Source organism: Callithrix jacchus, chromosome 14 (genome assembly GCF_049354715.1).
Source record: "Callithrix jacchus isolate 240 chromosome 14, calJac240_pri, whole genome shotgun sequence".
Taxonomy (NCBI): Eukaryota; Metazoa; Chordata; class Mammalia; order Primates; family Cebidae; genus Callithrix; species Callithrix jacchus.
Window position 1 is genome coordinate 18,879,722 of NC_133515.1, and position 20,326 is coordinate 18,900,047.

Genomic DNA, 20,326 nt, shown 5'->3' on the forward strand with positions numbered 1-20,326 from the left:
AGGATATGCTTAGAAATATATTTTTCGTAGAAAATGCCTCACACCAACAAAAGTAGGCTTTTTTTTTAATGAACACACACGAACGTTAAGAAAATTCCCTGAAGCCTCAAAAAGATCATACTCAAAGAATTCTGATATTGAAGCTTTTTTTTTAGATAGAGTCTTGCTCTGTAGCCCAGGCTGGAGTGAGGTGGTGCAATCTCAGCTCACTGCAACCTCTGCCTCCCGTATCCTAGTTCAAGCAATTCTCCTACCTCAGCATCCCAAGTAGCTGGGATTACAGGCACGAGCCACCATGCCCAGCTGATTTTTGTATTTTTTTTGTAGAGACAGGGTTTCACCATGTTGTCCAGTCTGGTCTTGAACTCCTGACCTCGTGATCCGCCCACCTGCTAAAGTGCTGCGATTACAGGCACGAGCCACTGTGCCCAGCCGATATTGAGGCTTTTAAAAAAATATTTATGGCAAAATCTTTTAAGGCCACTGTTGTCCCCAATTTAAAAAGATGATGCTGCGAACATCTTTATAGTCCCAGTGAGGCAATTTGTCCACAAACATAAGCAGTTCAACACTCGTGGATTTGAGATGCATGCTTCATATGCCTTCCAGGTAGAGAATTGCAAAAACACTCACCAGCAATGCCTCAGCCAGTCAGGCCCTGGGGGTCATCTCCATGAGACAGACCCCAGATATTGAATGACAAGTACCACATCACCCCCACCAACTGCCATCCGAACTCATCCCTGCTGTTTTAAAATCTGCTGATTCTTTCCTATTAGCCATTTCACCTTTACACTAACATTTCAAAGCTTTCCCATTTTTATCTAGTATTATATTTCTGACATCTATCACCTTTTAAAATCTCATCTACTTTATGTTTTGGTTCTAACTGTCTTCCCTCTACTCCTCCTTCCCATTTGTGTGCAACTTCTAAGTGTCTTGTGTTTTCTGTGGGAAGTGGTACTCTTAGAAGACAGGCTTTACTATAATGAGCTTGTTTATTTGAACTAAGGCCATTTGTATTTTCCCTTAAAACAAACTGTTTTTATCCAATCCAAGAATGTGGATTATGTTAGACATCCCATTCCAAAACTGCACATACTTTTCAAGTTTACATGGGAACAATTGTCCACATCTACCATGAAAATAGCAAAGACCAAATAGCAGACGTTTCTTCAGATGCACCTAAAATGTGGCTGCAAACTTCAAAACAGCACCCCAGCTATGGGAGGCATCGGTAACTGTAGGGGTGGTGATTCTTAATTCCCACGGCACATGACAATCACCATAACAGCTTTTAAAGACCCTACCAAAGTCCAAGTCACATGCAGATCCAAATTGCATCAGAACCTCTGGGAGGCGGAACCCAGGATTAATCTTTTAAAGTTCACAAGTGATTTGAATGTGCAGTCAAGACTGAAAACCATTGATGTAAATATGGCCATTTTCCTGCTATTTCTTGCATTTTTTCCGTTTTCCTTTCTTTTCTTTCTTTTTTCTTTTATTTGTTTGTTTGTTTGTTTGTTTTTTGAGGCAGGACCTTGCTCTGTTGCCCAGGCTAAAGTGCAGTGGTGTGATCATGGCTCACTGGCAGCCTCAGCCTCCCAAACTCAAGTGATTCTCCTGCCTCAGCTTCCTGAGTACGTGGGGCTACAGAGTGTGTGCCACCAAGTCCAGCTAATTACTGTATTTTTTTTGTAGAGACAGGTTTTGCCGTGTTGCCCAGGCTGGTCTCAATTTCTTGAGCTCAAGCAATCTGTCCCCCTTGGCCTTCCAAAGTGTTGAGATCACAGGTAACAACCACTGCACCTGCCTGCTTTCTGTTTGAATTGCACATGACAATAATTGCCTTCTCTTGATTTTTCTTTTCTCTTCTCAGAGCTGTGATATTGCTTTTCCTCCTCCCAAGATTTAAAAATGCTGTTAAGAATTTTGTGTTTTCACTCCCAACCCCACCCTACAACTCTGGGGAAGACAAATCACTTGTAATCCCTTAGAGAGTGAAAAGAACGCAGTAAGGAGGGAAAGATAGATTCCAGAGTCTCTCAGTGGAGAGAGCAAGAAAGCTCCTTCTCTATGTACCCAGCAAATACCTTCTTCAGTATTAACTGTGGTAGGAATAAACCACGTAAGCTCCCAAATACCTGTAAGTCATTCAACGAGAACCTAGGCAAAATGCAAAGCTGTTGATGGAAGTGCTTTGAAAACAGCCAATATGTCTTGTTTATATAGGTAAGAAAATTAACATAATTAACTATAACTTAAGATAAAGAGAAGTTCCCATAAATTTTAAGTTAAATTCTTCCACATCTCCATTTTTCTTTCCAATTCCAATGCTCCTTTCCTTACTAAAAACAATACACACTAGTCCCCCCGTTATTTGAAAAGAATACGTCCCAAGAGGCCCCGTTGGTTCCTGAAACTGAGCATGGTAACCAAACCCTATATATACTATGTCTTTTTGATCTGATAACCCAAAGGCTACTAAGCGACTAGCAGGCAGGTAGTGTCTACAGCATGGAAATGTGGGACAAAGTGATGACTCACATCCCAGGTGGAACAGAGCGGGACATCTGGAGATTTTACCATGCTACTCAGAACAGTGGACAATTAAAAACTTATGAGTTGCTTATTTCTGGAAGTTTTTATTGGATATTTTTGGACTAAAGTTGACCTAGAGTAACTGGAACCACAGAAGGCAAACCCAAAAGCCATGGATAAGTAAGGCTACTGTACCTTCTGTCTCCCTCAGTACCCCCTGTCCTCCTACAAGCTCTTCCTGTACACTGATACAGTAGAGTAGTACTGCTTTCCCCATGAGACTCCCCATTCAAAAGCATCAAGTGATTTCTCTATCTAGTCAAGTGCAAAACCCTTGGCTTAGCATTTAGAGGCTCCTAAATGTCTCCTCTCCAATTTAATCTCCCTCACTTTTCCTAAAGCAACACTCTTCTCTAGCCAAAATTGGTGGACTTGTCCACTGTCCCTCTATGGATCCACCTCCATGCCTGATCTCATGCTCACTTAAAACCAGCAGTAGCTTTCCCAGTTTCCTTCACTGGAAACCTGTCTCAAATTTCACTTTTTCCATGAAGACTGGCAATCCCAGCAGCTTCTATTTCCATACAGAAAGATTGCCTGGAGGAGCTGGGGTGTTGACGTACATTGTGGACATTTTATACAAAGAAACACCTGCTAGGGATAGGACAGGGCACAGCATCTGTGGAAGAAGGGTGAGAGAGTAAGTGGCAGTGAGGTGTTGGGATAGAAACCTTATGTCCCTCTATAAAGAAAGTAGCAAACCGACAACGGATAGGCCAAGTGCAGCCTAAAAGTTGTGTTTTGTTTGGCCCAGAGAGTGTTTTTAGATGCTGGCTACTCAAATTTTTTAAAAACTGGAGCTTACACAAAAATTTGAACTTCTGGCTTCTCTTTAAAAGATTATAACGTTTGGCTATGCTGCACTGTATTTCAACAAGTTCTTGCTACCCACCCTGATTCTTGGTCTGAATAAAACACTTACTATTTTCCTTAAATCTGTGGGTCAGCTGGGCAGTCCTGGTCTGGGTCAACTTAGCTGCTATCTGTGGTCATCAGGGGCTGGATGGTCTAGAATAGTCTTGCTCACATGTCTTGGCCATGTGCATCCTGCAGCAGGCTAGCCAGGGCTCTTCCACAGGTGGTGGTCAAAGTTTCCCAAGGGCATCAGGAGAGCAAGCACCAATGTTCAAGTGCTTTTCACACCTCTGCCTGTAGCCCAACTGCTAATGTTCCATTGGCCAAAGCATGTCTCATGGCCAAGCCCAGATTCAAGGGCTGGAGAAACAGAACCCACCTCTTGATATAAGAAGTTGCAAAGGCACATTGCAAAGAGAGTATGTATTCAGGGATTGGAAGACTTTCTGGCCATTTTTGCAATCATGATAGCCATGGTCAACTGGAGGTGGGTAGCTCTGGTATTCTTGGGGCAGAGGACATGCCATCCAGGTCATCAGAAGCCCCACTCCTCTCCCTAACTGAATCATTCCTAGCTAGCTCACTGGCTTTATGTTGCTCCTTGGACCACCTGAGTAGAATACTTTTTCAAACCCTTCTGGTTACCGCAAGCAACACCTCTGCAAATTGCTAAGAAGGAGCACCAAGGGACTAAGACCCCAAAACAGGGTAATGCAAGATCTGCACGAACAGATTTAAGAATAAGACCATTCAAAAGGCTGGGCACCGTGGCTCACGCCTGTAATCCCAGCACTTTGGGAGGCCGAGGTGGGTGGAACATGATGTCAAGAGATCGAGACCATCCTGACCAACATGGTGAAACCCCGTCTCTACTAAAAAAATACAAAAATTAGTTGGGTGTGGTGGTGTGTGCCTGTTGTCCCAGCTACTCAGGAGGCTGAGGCAGGAGAATTGCTTGAACCTGGGAGGCGGAGGTTGCAGTGAGCTGAGATCGTGCCACTGCACTCAGCCTGCTGGCACCTGGTGACAGAGTGAGACTCTGTCTCAAAAAAAAAAAAAAAAAAAGCAGCACATGAAGTATCAAGAGACCACCACATAGAACTGTCACAAAGAAACGGCATAAGACACAGGCTCTCAGCCCTGGTATTACTTTTGAATCACTAAGTAACCTGAAAGTTACTATTGCCCAGGACATATCCACATCAATTACATCAGAATCTCAGGAGTAGAGCCTTAACTGGTTACAATCCTAAAAGCTCCCTAGCTAATGCTAACCAATGGCAAAATTGAGAATCCCTAGCACTGGGTTATTTCATTTCAAAGTTGAAAGTGCTGGTAAATTCCCCCAAAGAAGCAGATTGCCATCTTAGTAGCCAAAAAAGGAAACTCCTATCAGAAGAGTGCTAAAAAAAAACTACTTGAAAGGAGAAGATGTTAATGCATTTCAGGTGACTAGGCAGGTTCTAGTTACATGAATCCAAACTAATTCTTAAATAACGTTAGCCCAATTATATTGGCCACGGAGTGCCCAAGGTCAGAACCTAGGGAGGGAAGAAGATCTAGACGATCTCTCTGATTTAATGACACAATCGATGCTGTTATCTTAGATGGCAGGAGCAAGGCCGAAGCTATGGACAAAGGAACTTTCCCTTCCTTCTCCTTTACCTGCTCCCTTGGGACCAGCAGGCCAGAGAGAGAGGTCAATGCACCAGAGTTTTTTGGGTTTTTTTAGATGGGGTCTTGCTCTGTTGCCCAGGCTGGAGCACAGTGGCACAATCATAGCTCACTGCAACCTCAACCTCCTGCCTCAAGCAATCTTCCCTCCTCAGTCTGTGGAGTAGCTAGGATTACAGGCTTGAGCCACCTCACCTGCCTGGCAGTTTTTCAACCCCACACACAAGCCTGCCCTGTGGACCCTCTTCAGCAGGCTTCAAGAGCCCAGTGGGGAGCGGCAGGGGTGATAATGCCGCAGCCCAGAGCCGAAGGGGGCCTGTTCAAGACTAGAGGAAGAATGAACCAAAACACTCTCCACCTCCCACACACTTGCACAATGCAAAGGAGATGCAGCATGGACCCTGGCTGTCATGACTGTGTGCCAGGCACTGTGCCAGGGCCTGACCGACTTTGTCAACCACGGTCTTCATGACTTTTGCCGGCCCATCATAGTGTAATTCAGGACTCAGATTTCCTGAATCAGAGCAGGGACTCCTGCCATTGAATTTCTCGCCTTTCTCTCCACTGTCTTAGTTCTTGTCCAGTACAAGAACTCAAGAAGGGTCGCTTGGAAGCTCCAACTCTTTCAAAGAAGCTCAGGCTGTCTTAGCGAAACTGTCCCTGAGCAGCTGGGCAGCTGCGCAGCCCATCTGCTGTGTCCCGCGGGCATCGGAAGAGCCGGAGCTGCATCAGCACTCCCGCGGCCCGCATCCTGCAGACTTCTTTCCGGACGTTTCCCTGCAGCAGGACCCATGGTTGTTTTCCTGTTGCTTTGGAGCTACGTGGGGGCGCGCCCTGGTCTCTGAGACAAGGGTGCGCGCCTCACTGAGTGAAAAAGGCCCCCAATCTGGAGCCCCGGCGCGGATCCCAGCTCAGCAACGGAGAGTGGGTGGCCTGTCTGGCGCTTGGGCTTGCAGCTCCCCAACTGACTCCAACGTGCGAGCTGCGCTCCAGCTGGCCGTGCGCATTCCGGATTAGCAGCCCAGTGCCGCGGCTCCCGGGGCGCAGGGGACCGAGGAAGACCCAAAGCAGAGGGGTTCCTAGTGCCTCTTGCGCCCACGGGCCCTCATTCCCTGCAGCCGGCCCTGGCTTCCAGCGGGTTCGCTTTCTCCCTAGGAGTCCCGGAGGCGCCTGGCACCAGGAGGGCAATAGCGGGGCGGGAGACGCTGCCGTTGGGGCGCCCTCCGGGAGCAGCCTGAAAGCCCGCCTTACCTCCCGGGTCGGAAGATCCTCGGGGGGCTGCGGGCGCAGGCGACTCACCCTTGCGTCTCGACCAGCCCAGGGCATCGCGGCGGCCGCTCGGCGAGAGGGGATGCGCGGACGTCCGGGCGGCAGCCGCGGCGACTCTGCCTTCCTCGGGCCGACAGGAGGCCCAGCCTGGGCAAGCGGCTCTCGATCCTTCACGTGACCACGGCGGGTGGGCGGGAAAGCGGATCCCGCGGCCTGGGGGGAGTGGGACGCGCTAGGGGCCTCGAGGGGAAGAGCTTGGGCTGGCGGCCGCGTGAGTTACAGGTCACCTCGGCAAATGGCACCAACTGTGTAACCTGGCAATGGGACAGTTCAGGAGACTAGAAGGATGCCTTCCTCCCAAATTTGGAGAATTAAATCAGGTAATGTAGGAGCCGCGGCTGCAGCTGGCCAAGGCCCAGTAATTATTAGTTCCCTCCCCGTCCTAGGGGAGTCTCCAGGAGAGCATAGTGCGGGCTCAGAGGTGGCGCAGGCCCGCCCCTCTTTCCATGGGGCGCTCCAAGTTCCAGCCCGACCGGGAACTCGGGTTTGCCAGAGCTGCTGAATTTTCAAGAGAAAGCGGAACTCAGTTTTAATGGGATCCCTCCTGATTTTTTAAAACGTTGATCATGAAGTTAAAACAATAATAATGGTAAGTACTTGCGGGCCAACTGTCAGTTAAGCCCTGGCAGGCAGAGGAGGCGGTCCTGGGCTCCTGTACTAACCAACTTCACCGACACCTGCCAGAGGAAGGAGAGGCCTGGAGGAGATGACTTGGCACTAGGCCAGGCCTGTGGCTTGTGCTTGTAATCCGAGCAATTTGGGAGGCGAAGGCTGGAGGATCGCTTGAGCCCAGCAGTTTGAGACCAGTCTAGGCAACATATCTATACCAGATCGCTTAAAAAAATAATGATAAATCGTCAGGCATGGTGGCACAACTATAGTTGGCTACTCTAAGTAGAGGTGAAGGATGGTTTGAGCTTAGGAGGTTGAGGCTGCGATGAGCTGTGATTGCACCACTGCCATCCAGCCTGGGCAGCAGAGCAATACCTCTCTCTAAAAATAAAAATCAAATAAAGACTTGGTGCTAGGTACTGATTTCTGGCAAGATCCAGGTGGGAGACTGGCAGGCAGAATTACAGTCCTCCAAGAGAATTCACACCCTAATTTCTGGGACTATCTGTTACTTTACAAGGCAAAAGAGCCTTGTGGATAGGTTTCTAATGAGTTGACTTTACAATATGGAGGTTATACTGGATTATCTGGGTTGGGCCAATGAAATCACCCAGTGGATGAGCCCTTAAAAGTTAAAGATGAAGGCAGAAGGGAGAGGAGAGATTTGAAGCTTATGAAAGACTCAGTGTGCCTGGATGGGACACTGCTGCCTTGAAGATGAAGGGAACTGTAAGGAACTAAGTTCTGCCAACAACTTGAATGAGCTTGAAAGTTAATTCTTCCTCAGGGCCTTCCAGAAAGGAACACGATTTGCTGACACCTTTATTCTCACCTTGTGAGACACGGAGCAGAGAATCCAGCCGTGCCTTGCTGGACTTCTGACATAGGAACTGTGAGATAATGAACAGATGTGGTTTCAAGCCCCTAAATTAGCGGCGATGTGTTATGCAGCATAGCAAACTAATACAGGACACCGACCTGCATCGCAACACCAGAACTGTGTTCTCACTGGAGGCTGGCCTGCAATGAGAGCTGCGTGTGGCCACAGTTCCTCGGCAGGCATGCCAGGTGTGACGCTTCCACCCCTCTCCTCTGACTGTTACCACTCGGTTCTAACATTCCCTGAGAGCCCTCTTCATCTTCTCCAGGCCAAAGGATGGCTTCCTCTCCCTGCTCATCACACTCTTCACGCCAATAACTTGAATGAACTTGGTGCTTGGTGCTTCAGTTCATCTATGTGCACACATTGTCTGCTCCCCACCAGGCCACAAGCACCTGTTGGAGGAAGGGAACTGGAAACCTTTGTATTTGAACCCCAAGTTCTGGGCACACAGCAGGCATATGGTGGCTGAAATCATAAAGCAAAATTTCTATGAGCGTGTAATCAATGATCCTTTTCTACAAGGTATCTAATTACCTTGTTAAAAGAGGAAATCCAATCGTTTTGGGGGAACTGGTGGTTTTTGTTACATGGTTGGCTTTTTTAGTGGTGATAGCTGAGATTTTGGTGCACACATGACCCAAGCAGTGTACATTGTACCCAATATGTAGCCTTTTATCCTTCACCACCCTTCCCCCCTTTCCCCAGTGTCCTCAAAGTCCATTATATCATTCTTATGCCTTTGAGTCCTCATAGTTTAACTTCCACTTAGAATTGAGAATATATGATATTTGGTTTTCCATTCCTGAGCTACCTCACTTTGAATAATGGTTTCCAGCTCCATGAGGTTGCTGTGAATGTTATTATTTCATTCCTTCTTATGGCTGAGTAGTATTCCGTGGTATATATATATGTATATATACCACATTTTCTTTATCCATTCGTTGATTGTTGGGCATTTAAGTTGGTTCCATATTGTTGCAATTGTGAGTTGTGTGCTATAAACATGCATATGCAAGTATCTTTTTCATATAATGACTTCTTTTCTCTGGATAGATACCCAGTAGTGGGATTCCTGGATCAAATGGTAGTTGTACTTTTAGTTCTTTAAAAATTCTCCACATTGTTTTCCATAGTGGTTGTACTAGTTTATATTCCCACCAGCAGTGTAAAAGTGTTCTCTTTCCACCACATCCATACCAACATCTATTTTTTGTTGTTGTTTTTAAATATGGCCATTCTTGCAAGAGTAAATGGTATCTCACTGTGGTTATAATTTGCATTTTCCTGATAGTGATGTTGAGCATTTTTTCATGTTTGTTGGCCATTTGCATATCTTCTTTTGAGAACTGTGTATTCATTTCCTTTGGCCACTTTTTGATTTTTTTTTTCTTGGTGATTTGTTTGAGTTCCTTGTAGATTCTAGATATTAATCCTTTATCAGATGTATAGTTTGAGAATATTTTCTCCCACTTTGTGGGTTGTATATTTACTCTGCTGATTATTTCTTTTGCTGTGCAGAAGCCTTTTAGTTTAATTAGGTCCCATCTATTTATTTTTGTTTATGTTGCATTTGCTTTTGGGTTCTTGGTAGGTAATGAACTCTTTGCCTAAACCCATGTCTAGGAGAGTTTTACTGATGTTATCTTCTGGAATTTTTATAGTTTGGGGTTTTAGATTTAAGCCTTTCTTCCTTCCTTCCCTCTTTCCTTCCTTCCTTCCCTCTTTCCTTCCTTCCTTCCCTCTTTCCTTCCTTCCTTCCCTCTTTCCTTCCTTCCTTCCCTCCCTCCCTCCCTCCCTCCCTTCCTCCCTTCCTTCCTTCCTTCCTTCCTTCCTTTCTTCCTTCCTTCCTTCCTTCCTCTCTCTCTTTCTTTCTCTCTCTCTCTTTCGACAAAACCTTGCTTTATCACCCAGGCTACAGTGCAGTAGCACAGTCTTCTCTCACTGCAACTTCTACCTGCTAAGTTCTCGTGCCTCAGCCTCCCCAGTAGCTAGGATTACAGGCACCCACCACCACACCTGGCTAATTTTTTCTATCTGTAGTAGAGACAGGGTTTCACCATGTTGGCCAGGCTGGTCTTGAACTCCTGACCTCAAGTGATCCGGCCACCTTGGTCCCCAAAAGTGCTGGGACTACAGTTCTGAGCCCCCATGCCCAGCCCAGATTCAAGTCTTTGATCCATCTTGAGTTGATTTTTGTATAAGTTGAGAGAAGAGAATTCAATTTATTCTTCTATATGTGGCTTGCCAGTTATCCCTGCATCATTTCTTGAATAGGGTGTCTTTCACACTTTATGTTTTTGTTTGCTTTTTCAAAGATCAGTGGACTATAAGGATTTGGTTTTATTTCTGGGTTCTCTATTTTGTTCCATTGGTCTACTTGCCTATTTTTATACCAGTACCATAGTGTTTGGGTAACTATAGCCTTATAGTATAAGGTCAAGTATTGTGATGCCTCCAGATTTGTTCTTTTTGCTTAGTCTTGCTTTGACTATGCTGGGTCTTTTTTTGTTCCATTTGAATTTTAGGATTACTTTTTCTAGCTCCATAAAAAATGCTGATGATATTTTGATGGGAATTGCATTGAATCCATAGACTGCTTTTGGCAGTATGATCATTTTCACAGTATTGATTCTACCCATCTATGAGCATGGAATGTGCTTCCATTTGTTTGCATTCTCAGTGATGTATTTCAGCAGTCTTGCAGTTTTCCTTGTAGAGATCTTTCACCTTCTTGGTTCAGTATATTTCAACATATTTTATTTTATTTTTTGCAGCTGTTGTAAAAGGGATTGAGTTTTTGATTTGTTTCTCAGCTTTGTTGTTGGTACTGCAGTGCTACTGATTTGTGTACATTGATTTTGTATCCTAAAACTTTATTGAATTCATTTATCAGATCTATGAGCTTTTTGGGTAAGTCTTTCTTTTTTCTTTTTTAGAGATGGAGTCTCACTCTGTCACCCAGGCTGGAGTGCAGTGGTGTGATCTCGGCTCACTGCAACCTCCGCCTCCTGGGTTCAAGCGATTCTCTTGCCTCAGTCTTCCAAGTAGCTGAGACTACAGGCGTGCACCACCATGCCCAGCTTATTTTTGTATTGTTGGTAGAGACGGGATTTCACCATGTTGGCCAGGCTGATCTAGAACTCCTGACCTTGTGATCCGCCCACCTCGGCCTCCGAAAGTGCTGGGATTACAAACGTGAGCCACCGTACCCTGTCTGGGTGAGTCTTTAGAGTTTTCTAGGGATATAATTATATCACCAGTGAATAGCAACAGTTTGACTTCTCTTTACTAAGTTAGATGCCTTTTATTTCTTTATCTTGTCTGATTGCTCTGTCTAGAACTTCCAGAACTACATTGAATAAAAGTGGTGAAAATGAGCATCTTTGTCTTGTTCCAGTTCTCAGGGAGAAAGCTTTCAACTTTTCCCTCTTCAGTATCATGTTGGCTGTAGGTTTGTCAGAAATGGCTTTTATTACCTTGAGGTTATGTCCTTTGTATACTAATTTTGCTGGATTTTATCAAATGCTTTTTCTGCATTGATTGAGATGCTTATATGGTTTTTGTTTTTAATGCTGTTTATGTGATATGTCACATTTATTGACATGGGAGTATTAAACCATCATTGCATTTCTGGTATGAAACCCATCTGATCCTGTTGTATTACCTTTTAGATTCAGTTAGCTAGTATTTTGTTCAGGATTTTTGCATCTACGTTCATCAGGGATCTTGGTCTGTAGTTTTCTTTTATTGTTATGTCCTTTTCCAGTTGTGAAACTAGGGTGATATTGGCTTCATAGAATGACTTAGAGAGGAGTCCCTCTTTTTCCATCTTTTGGAATAGTTTCAGTAAGATTGGTACCAATTCTTCTTTGAATGTCTAATAGAATTCAGCTGTTAATCCATCTGGTCCTGGACATTTTTTTGTTGGCAGTTTTTAAAATTATTGTTTCAGTCTTGGTACTTATTGGTCTTTTCGGAGTTTCTATTTTTTCCTGATTTATATGGGAGAGTTATACATATTTCCAGGAATTTATCCATCTGCTTTAGATTTTCTAGTTTATGTGCCTACATGTATTCATAGTAGGCTTCAGTGATCTTCTGTATTTCTGTGGTATCAGTTTCATTTCTAATTGAACTTATTTGGATTTTCTCTCTTCTTGGTTAATCTCACTAATGATCAATTAATTGTGTTTGATCTTTTTAAAGAAACTACTTTTCGTTTCATTTATTTTTGTATTTTTTTGTTTTAATTTCATTTACTGGTGCTCTGATCTTTCTTTTCTTCTGCTGAGTTTGGATTTGTTTTGTTTTGTTTTTTTCTCCAGTTCCTTGAGGTATGATGTTAGAGCGCCTATTTGCACTCTTTCAGACTTTTTGATGTAGGCATTTAATGCTATGAACGTTCCTCTTGGCACCACTTTTGCTGTATCCCGGGGTTTTGGTAAGTTGTTTCAATAACATTATTCAGCTGAAAGAATTTTTTAATTTCCATCTTGATTTCACTGTTGACCCAAACATCATTCAAGGGCAAATTATTTAATTTCCATATATTTGTATGGTTTTGGGAGGTTCCTTTTGGAGTTAGTTTCCAGTTTTATTCCACTGTGTGAATATCTAGATCTCTGTCAAGGCCAGGGAATTTTTCCTCAATTATTCCCTCAAATAGTTTTTAAAACTTTTAGATTTCTCTTCTTCCTCAGGAACACAAATTGTTTTTAGGTTTGGCTGTTTAACATAATCCCAAGTTTCTGGGACGCTTTGTTCATTTTTCAAAATTATTTTTCCTTTGTCTTTGTCTGATTGGGTTAATTTGAAAGCTTTGTCTTTGAGCTGTGATGTTCTTTTTATACTTGTTCTAGTCTATAGTTGAAACTTTCCCATTTCATGTTTCTCTAGGTGTATCTTTCATTTCCAGAAATTGTGATTGTTTTTTCTTTATGATATCTATTTCTCTGGATAAATTTTCATTTACATCCTGTATTGTTCATTAAATTTCTTTAAGTTGGTTTTCACCTTTCTCTAATATAACTTTGAGTAGCTTAATAATTAACCTTCTGGATTCTTTGTCTGGCAATTTAGAGATTTCTTCTTGGTTTGGATCCATTGCTGGAGAGCCAGTATGATATTTTGAGGGTGTTCTAGAACATCGTTTTGTCATATTACAAGAATTACTTTTCTTCCTTCTCAATTGGGTAGACTAACAGAGTGGAGAGGTCTGAAAGTCAAGGCCTGCTGTTCAGATTCTCTTGTCCCATGGGGTAACACCTTGATGTGGTATTCTCCCCCTTCCTAGAGGAATGGGGCTTCCTGAGAGGTGGACTGTAGTGATTGTTATTGCTCTTTTGGGTCTAGCCACCCAGTGAGGCTACCAGGCTCTGGACTGACGCTGGCGAATGTTTGCAAAGAGTCCTGTGATGCGATCTGTCTTCAGGTCTCCAAACCATGGATGCCAGCACCTGCTCTGGTAGTAGTGGCAGGGAAGTGAAGTAACTCTTTGAGAGTCCTTGGTTGTAGATAGGTTTAGTGTGTCCGCCTTCTTGAAAGCTGGCTGTGGTAGCAGTGAAGTTGTCACGTGGACATCTTCAGGACCTCTGTTTAGCCAGAATGTTGCATGCAGTAGAATTAGGTGTTGTCTTCTCCTACCTTAGATCAGCATTATTGTGTTATGAGTTGCGATAATGGCTTGCGTTGGTTGGCAACCAGCGATGAGGTGGCACTTTCAAGAAAGCACCAGCTGTAGTAGTAGTAGGGGGCTCTAAGCTTGCCCTAAGATGGCCAGGGTAAGTATTTTGGTTTCTCAGGTGATGTGTTTTGTGTTTGGCTACCAGGGTGGCTAGGGAAATACCATCAAGTGGGGGCAGGGTTAGGTGAGTCTGGGCTCAGACTCTCCTTGAACAGGACTTGCAGTAGCCACTGTGGGGATGAAGGAGTAGTTCTTAGGGCAATGGGGTTATGATATTCTAGAGTGGATCTTGGCTGCCTCTACTGTGTTATATAGTTTGACAGCGAAGTGGTGGATAGCTATTAATGAGAGGCCTCAAAGCCAGTTCCCAAGCAGTTGGCGAGCTCAGTCTCACTCCCACAGTGCCCCTGCTCAGACCTTGCCCCAGGCCATAAGCTACCCTACCGAGAAAGCAAGCATGGCTTAAGGCCCTCACCCCTCCCTGGCTGCCCACTCTGTCAGCAGCAGCTCCTGCACTCCTGCAGTTGCTCACTTGTATCTACAGCAGCTCCCACTCATCCTCCTGACTTCACTCATCTCCAGACTCCATTCAAGACAGCTTGTGCCCAGTCAAAACCACTACCAGTTTCAGTTGGGAGCTTCTTTTGCCCTGCAACCCCTCCCCAGTTCCACTGGCTGCCTTCCCTGAGGGCCTCTGTGAGATATAGTCAGGGATGGCTTCCCAGGGCTCAAGCTGGAGACTGGGAGTGCATTCAATGCACTTCCCACTACTACTCATGCTTTCATATTTCTTGCAACTCCCTAAACCCATTTCATCTCTAGTTAAGGTTAAATCCTTCTCCCATGATTTGGATTTTCAGATTCCCAGTGGGGATGTGTGTTCAGAGGTAAGTTTTCCCCTTCTCACACTTTGGGAACTCACAGTTTTTCTCCTGTTCCACGGAATTTACAGTGGTGTGCCTCTTGTTTCAAAGGATCTGTGAATTCTTTTGGTTTTCCCAGCACAGGTTCCCACAGGTTCCTGTGGTAGTTCTTGGAGCACAAGATCACAGTGTGAGTCTTCACATGCTGTTCTGTCCATCCATTGGGGAGCTACACATTAGCACTGTCTCCTATCTGCCATCTTCCCCAATCTCAACAATTATCCATTATAACTGTTTATTGTGTGGATTACTGTACAACTCTCTGGTGCTCTTGAGAAAGGACAAATATTCTAGGTCTATCCTAAGTGGTGACTTACAGAATGACTGTTTTATGGCAAAATCTTTTAAAATGGCTTTATTTAAAAATATATAAATGTGCTCATTGTAAAGAGTTGAAACTACTAATCAAAGGTAATCACTGTTAGCATATGTTGGTAAACATCCTTCTCCATAGCTCTCTTTACTTTCACACACTTAAACACACATGTTTACAGCTCTGTGCAGGTGGGATTACATCCTACACTGTAGACATGGATGACTTCTGACCTACTATCCACACCCCTCCCACCCGGATCCCAGACTTGGGTTGGGCATTCATCCCCTCTCTCGCTGTAGAAAAGGATCCTGCTTAGTTAGTCCAGGCCAATCCACACAAGATTGGCAATCTTGGCAACAGTTATCTATCTAAGGGAAGTACATGACTTTATTTGGCTCAGCCTGACTAAAAAGAAGCCATGGGCTTAGGGGGAGAGGTTTTCTTCTTTCTCTTCCCTCCCCTTTTCCTATAAATGTAATTTTTAAAAACCACATATTCCTAACAGCTACTCCAGCCACCTGGGGTGAAGATGACACTGTTGATGGCAGAGCAGGGAGATACAAACAGCTAGGTCTCTGATGGCCTCTTTAAGAGACTACTTTTTGGTACCTGCATCCCTGGAACAATTTAGACTGAGCTTCAGACTTAGAATTATGTGAACTATATTGTATGTGCCAGGAGAGAGAATGAGGTGATCTGTACAGCCAACAGGAAAAGATGTGCACAATATCAAATGGGTGGAGGAAGGTAGTACCCTGCAGAGTTTGATTTATGCAGATTTTTGTTTTTCGTTTTTGAGATGGGGTCTCACTCTGTCACCCAGACTGGAGTCCAATAGCACAATCTTGGCTCACTGCAAACTCTGCCTACTGGGTTCGAGTGATTCTCCTGCCTCAGCCACCACAGTAGCTGGGATTACAGTCTTCCACCACCATACCTGGCTATTTTTTTTTTTTTTTTTTTTGTATTTTTAGTAGAGACGGGGTTTCTCCCTGTTGGCCAGGCTGGTCTCAAACTCCTCACCTCAGGTGGTCCTCCTGCCTCAGCCTCTGAAAGTGCTGGGATTACAGGCATAAGCTACCACTCCCGGTAGATCTATGCAGATTCTAGAGGGTGCATATATTTATATTTTCTGACAAATGCATAAATTATTTTCCTGGAAAGATCCGTAAGTAAACTGTAATCAGTGCTTACCTTTGAAAACATGACAGGAAGTAGAAGCATGAAGGGAAAGGGACTTTTTCTTCTCATTTTGTACTTGTCTATAAGCTTTCATTTTTTTTTTCTTATTTTTTTATTGCATTTTAGGTTTTGGGGTACATGTGCAGAGCATGCAATACAGTTGCATAGGTACACACATGGCAGTGTGTTTTGTTTGCTTTCACCCCTTCACCCACATTTGGCGTTTCTCCCCAGGCTATCCCTTCCCACCTCCCCCTCCCACTGGCCCTCCCCTTTTCCCCCGAATAGACCCCAGTGTTTAGTACTCCCCTCTCTGTGTCCATGTGTTCTCATTTTTCATCACCTGCCTATGAGTGAGAATATGCAGTGTTTCATTTTCTGTTCTTGTGTCAGTTTGCTGAGAATGATGTTCTCCAGATTCATCCATGTCTCTACAAACGACACGAACTCATCATTTCTGATTGCTGCATAATATTCCATGGTATATATGTGCCACATTTTCCCAATCCAGTCTATCATCAATGGGCATTTGGGTTGATTCCAGGTCTTTGCTATTGTAAACAGTGCTGCAATAAAGATTCGTCTGCATATGTCCTTATAGTAGAATGATTTATAGTTCTTTGGGTATATACCCAGTAATGGGATTGCTGGGTCAAATGGAATTTCTATTTCTAAGGCCTTGAGGAATCGCCACACTGTCTTCCACAATGGTTGGACTAATTTACACTCCCACCAACAGTTTAAAAGTGTTCCTTTTTCTCCACATCCTCTCCAGCATCTGTTGTCTCCAGATTTTTTAATGATCGCCATTCTAACTGGCGTGAGATGGTATCTCAATGTGGTTTTGATTTGCATCTCTCTGATGACCAGTGACGATGAGCATTTTTTCATATGATTGTTGGCATCATATATGTCTTCTTTCATAAAGTGTCTGTTCATATCCTTTGCCCACTTTTGAATGGGCTTGTTTGTTTTTTTCCTGTAAATCTGTTTGAGTTCTTTGTAAATTCTGGATATCAGCCCTTTGTCAGATGGGTAAACTGCAAAAATTTTTTCCCATTCTGTTGGTTGCCGATTCACTCTAGTGACTGTTTCTTTTGCCGTGCAGAAGCTGTGGAGTTTGATTAGGTCCCATTTGTCTATTTTGGCTTTTGTTGCCAATGCTTTTGGTGTTTTGTTCATGAAGTCCTTGCCTACTCCTATGTCCTCGATAGTTTTGCCTAGATTTCCTTCTAGGGTTTTTATGGTGCCAGGTCTTATGTTTAAGTCTTTAATCCATCTGGAGTTAATTTTAGTGTAAGGTGTCAGGAAGGGGTCCAGTTTCTGCTTTCTGCACATGGCTAGCCAGTTTTCCCAACACCATTTGTTAAATAGGGAATCCTTTCCCCATTGCTTGTTTTTGTCAGGTTTATCAAAGATTGTATAGTTGTAGATATGTTGTGTTGCCTCCGGTGCCTCTGTTTTGTTCCATTGGTCTATATCTCTGTTTTGGTACCAGTACCATGCTGTTTTGATTACTGTAGCCTTGTAGTATAGTTTGAAATCCGGTAGTGTGATGCCCCCTGCTGTGTTCGTTTTGCTTAGAATTGATTTGGGCATGCGGGCTCTCTTTTGGTTCCATATGAAGTTCATGGTGGTTTTTTCCAGTTCTGTGAAGAAAGTCAATGGTAGCTTGATGGGGATAGCATTGATTCTGTAAATTACTTTGGGCAGTATAGGCATTTTCACAATATTAATTCTTCCTAACCATGAACATGGAATGTTTCTCCATCTGTTTGTGTCCTCTCTGATTTCGTTGAGCAGTGGCTTGTAGTTCTCCTTGAAGAGCTCTCTTGCATTCCTTGTGAGTTGTATTCCAATGTATTTTATTCTTTTTGTAGCAATTGTGAATAGCAGTTCGTTCTTGATTTGGCTTTCTTTAAGTCTGTTATTGGTGTAGATGAATGCTTGTGATTTTTGCACATTGATTTTATATAATGAGACTTTGCTGAAGTTGCTTATCAGTTTCAGGAGTTTCTGGGCTGAGGCGATGGGGTCTTCTAGGTATACTATCATGTCGTCTGCAAATAGAGACAATTTGGCTTCCACCTTTCCTATTTGAATACCGTTTATTTCTTTTTCTTGCCTGATTGCTCTGGCTAGAACTTCCAGTACTATATTGAATAGGAGTGGTGACAGAGGGCATCCTTGTCTAGTGCCAGATTTCAAAGGGAATGCTTCCAGTTTTTGCCCATTAAGTATGATATTGGCTGTTGGTTTGTCATAAAGAGCTTTTATTACTTTGAGATACGTTCCATCAATACTGAGTTTATTGAGGGTTTTTAGCATAAAGGGCTGTTGTATTATGTCAAATGCCTTCTCTGCGTCAATTGAGATAATCATGTGGTTTTTGTTTTTGGTTCTGTTTATGTGGTGAATTACGTTGATAGACTTGCGTATGTTGAACCAGCCTTGCATCCCCGGGATGAATCCTACTTGATCATGATGAATAAGTTTTTTGATTTGCTGTTGCAATCGGCTTGCCAATATTTTATTGAAGATTTTTGCATCTATGTTCATCATAGATATTGGCCTGAAGTTTTCTTTTCTTGTTGGGTCTCTGCCGGGTTTTGGTATCAGGATGATGTTGGTCTCATAAAATGATTTGGGAAGGTTTCCCTCTTTTTGGATTATTTGGAATAGTTTTAGAAGGAATGGTACCAGCTCCTCTTTGTGTGTCTGGTAGAATTTGGCTGTGAACCCATCTGGACCTAGGCTTTTTTTTTATGCGGTAGGCTCTTAATTGCTGCCTCAACTTCAGACCTTGTTATTGGTCTATTCATAGTTTCAGCTTCCTCCTGTTTTAGGCTTGGGAGGACAAAGCAGTCTAGGAATTTATCCATTTCTTCCAGGTTTACTACTTTATGTGAATAGAGTTGTTTGTAATAGTCTCTGATGATGGTTTGAATTTCTGTGGAGTCTGTGGTGATTTCCCCTTTATCATTTTTTATTGCATCTATTTGGTTGTTCTCTCTTTTATTTTTAATCAATCTGGCTAGTGGTCTGTCTATTTTGTTGATCTTTTCAAAAAACCAGCTCTTGGATTTATTGATTTTTTGAAGGGTTTTTCGTGTCTCAATCTCCTTCAGTTCAGCTCTGATCTTAGTTATTTCTTGTCTTCTGCTGGGTTTTGAGTTTTTTTTATCTTGCTCCTCTAGCTCTTTCAATTTTGACGATAGGGTGTCAATTTTGGATCTCTCCATTCTCCTTATATGGGCACTTATTGCTATATACTTTCCTCTAGAGACTGCTTTAAATGTGTCCCAGAGATTCTGGCATGTTGTGTCTTCGTTCTCATTGGTTTCGAAGAACTTCTTTATTTCTGTCTTCATTTCATTGTTTATCCAGTCAACATTCAAGAGCCAGTTGTTCAGTTTCCATGAAGCTGTGCGGTTCTGGGTTGGTTTCTGAATTCTGAGTTCTAACTTGATTGCACTATGGTCTGAGAGGCTGTTTGTTATGATTTCAGTTGTTTTGCATTTGCTGAGCAGTGCTTTACTTCCAATTATGTGGTCAATTTTAGAGTATGTGTGATGTGGTGCTGAGAAGAATGTATATTCTGTGGATTTGGGGTGGAGAGTTCTGTAAATGTCTATCAGGTTTGCTTGCTCCAGGTCTGAGTTCAAGCCCTGGATATCCTTGTTGATTTTCTGTCTGGTTGATCTGTCTAATATTGACAGTGGAGTGTTAAAGTCTCCCACTATTATTGTGTGGGAGTCTAAGTCTCTTTGTAGGTCATTAAGAACTTGCCTTCTGTATCTGGGTGCTCCTGTATTGGGTCCATATATGTTTAGGATCGTTAGCTCTTCTTGTTGTATCGATCCTTTTACCATTATGTAATGGCCTTCTTTGTCTCTTTTGATCTTTGTTGCTTTAAAGTCTATTTTATCAGAGATGAGAATTGCAACTCCTGCTTTTTTTTTGCTCTCCATTTGCTTGGTAAATCTTCCTCCATCCCTTTATTTTGAGTCTTTGTGTATCCTTCCATGTGAGATGGGTTTCCTGAATACAGCACACTGATGGGTTTTGGATTTTTATCCAATTTGCCATTCTGTGTCTTTTGATTGGTGCATTTAGCCCATTTACATTTAGGGTTAATATTGTTATGTGTGAATTTGATACTGCCATTTTGATGCTAAGTTGCCGTTTTGCCCATTAGTTGTTGTAGATTCTTCATTATGTTGATGCACTTTAGCATTTAGTGTGATTTTGGAATGGCTGGTACTGGT

The 20,326-nt window shown here is 43.3% G+C and overlaps 1 protein-coding gene across 2 annotated transcripts in view; it reads right to left on the reverse strand.

Moving 5' to 3' along the window:
• Window positions 1–6,534, reverse strand: part of LOC100398516 (two pore channel protein 2) — a 44,019-nt gene extending 37,485 nt beyond the window's left edge. For both annotated transcript variants that reach the window (XR_013526056.1, XM_035271902.3), the window contains exon 1: window positions 6,382–6,534. Coding sequence is in view for 1 of the 2 variants with exons in the window: in XM_035271902.3 (XP_035127793.1) it covers window positions 6,382–6,456 (75 nt within the window). In the remaining variant the exon portion in view is untranslated. The remainder of the gene's footprint in view (window positions 1–6,381) is intronic.
• Window positions 6,535–20,326: the final 13,792 nt, after the last annotated feature.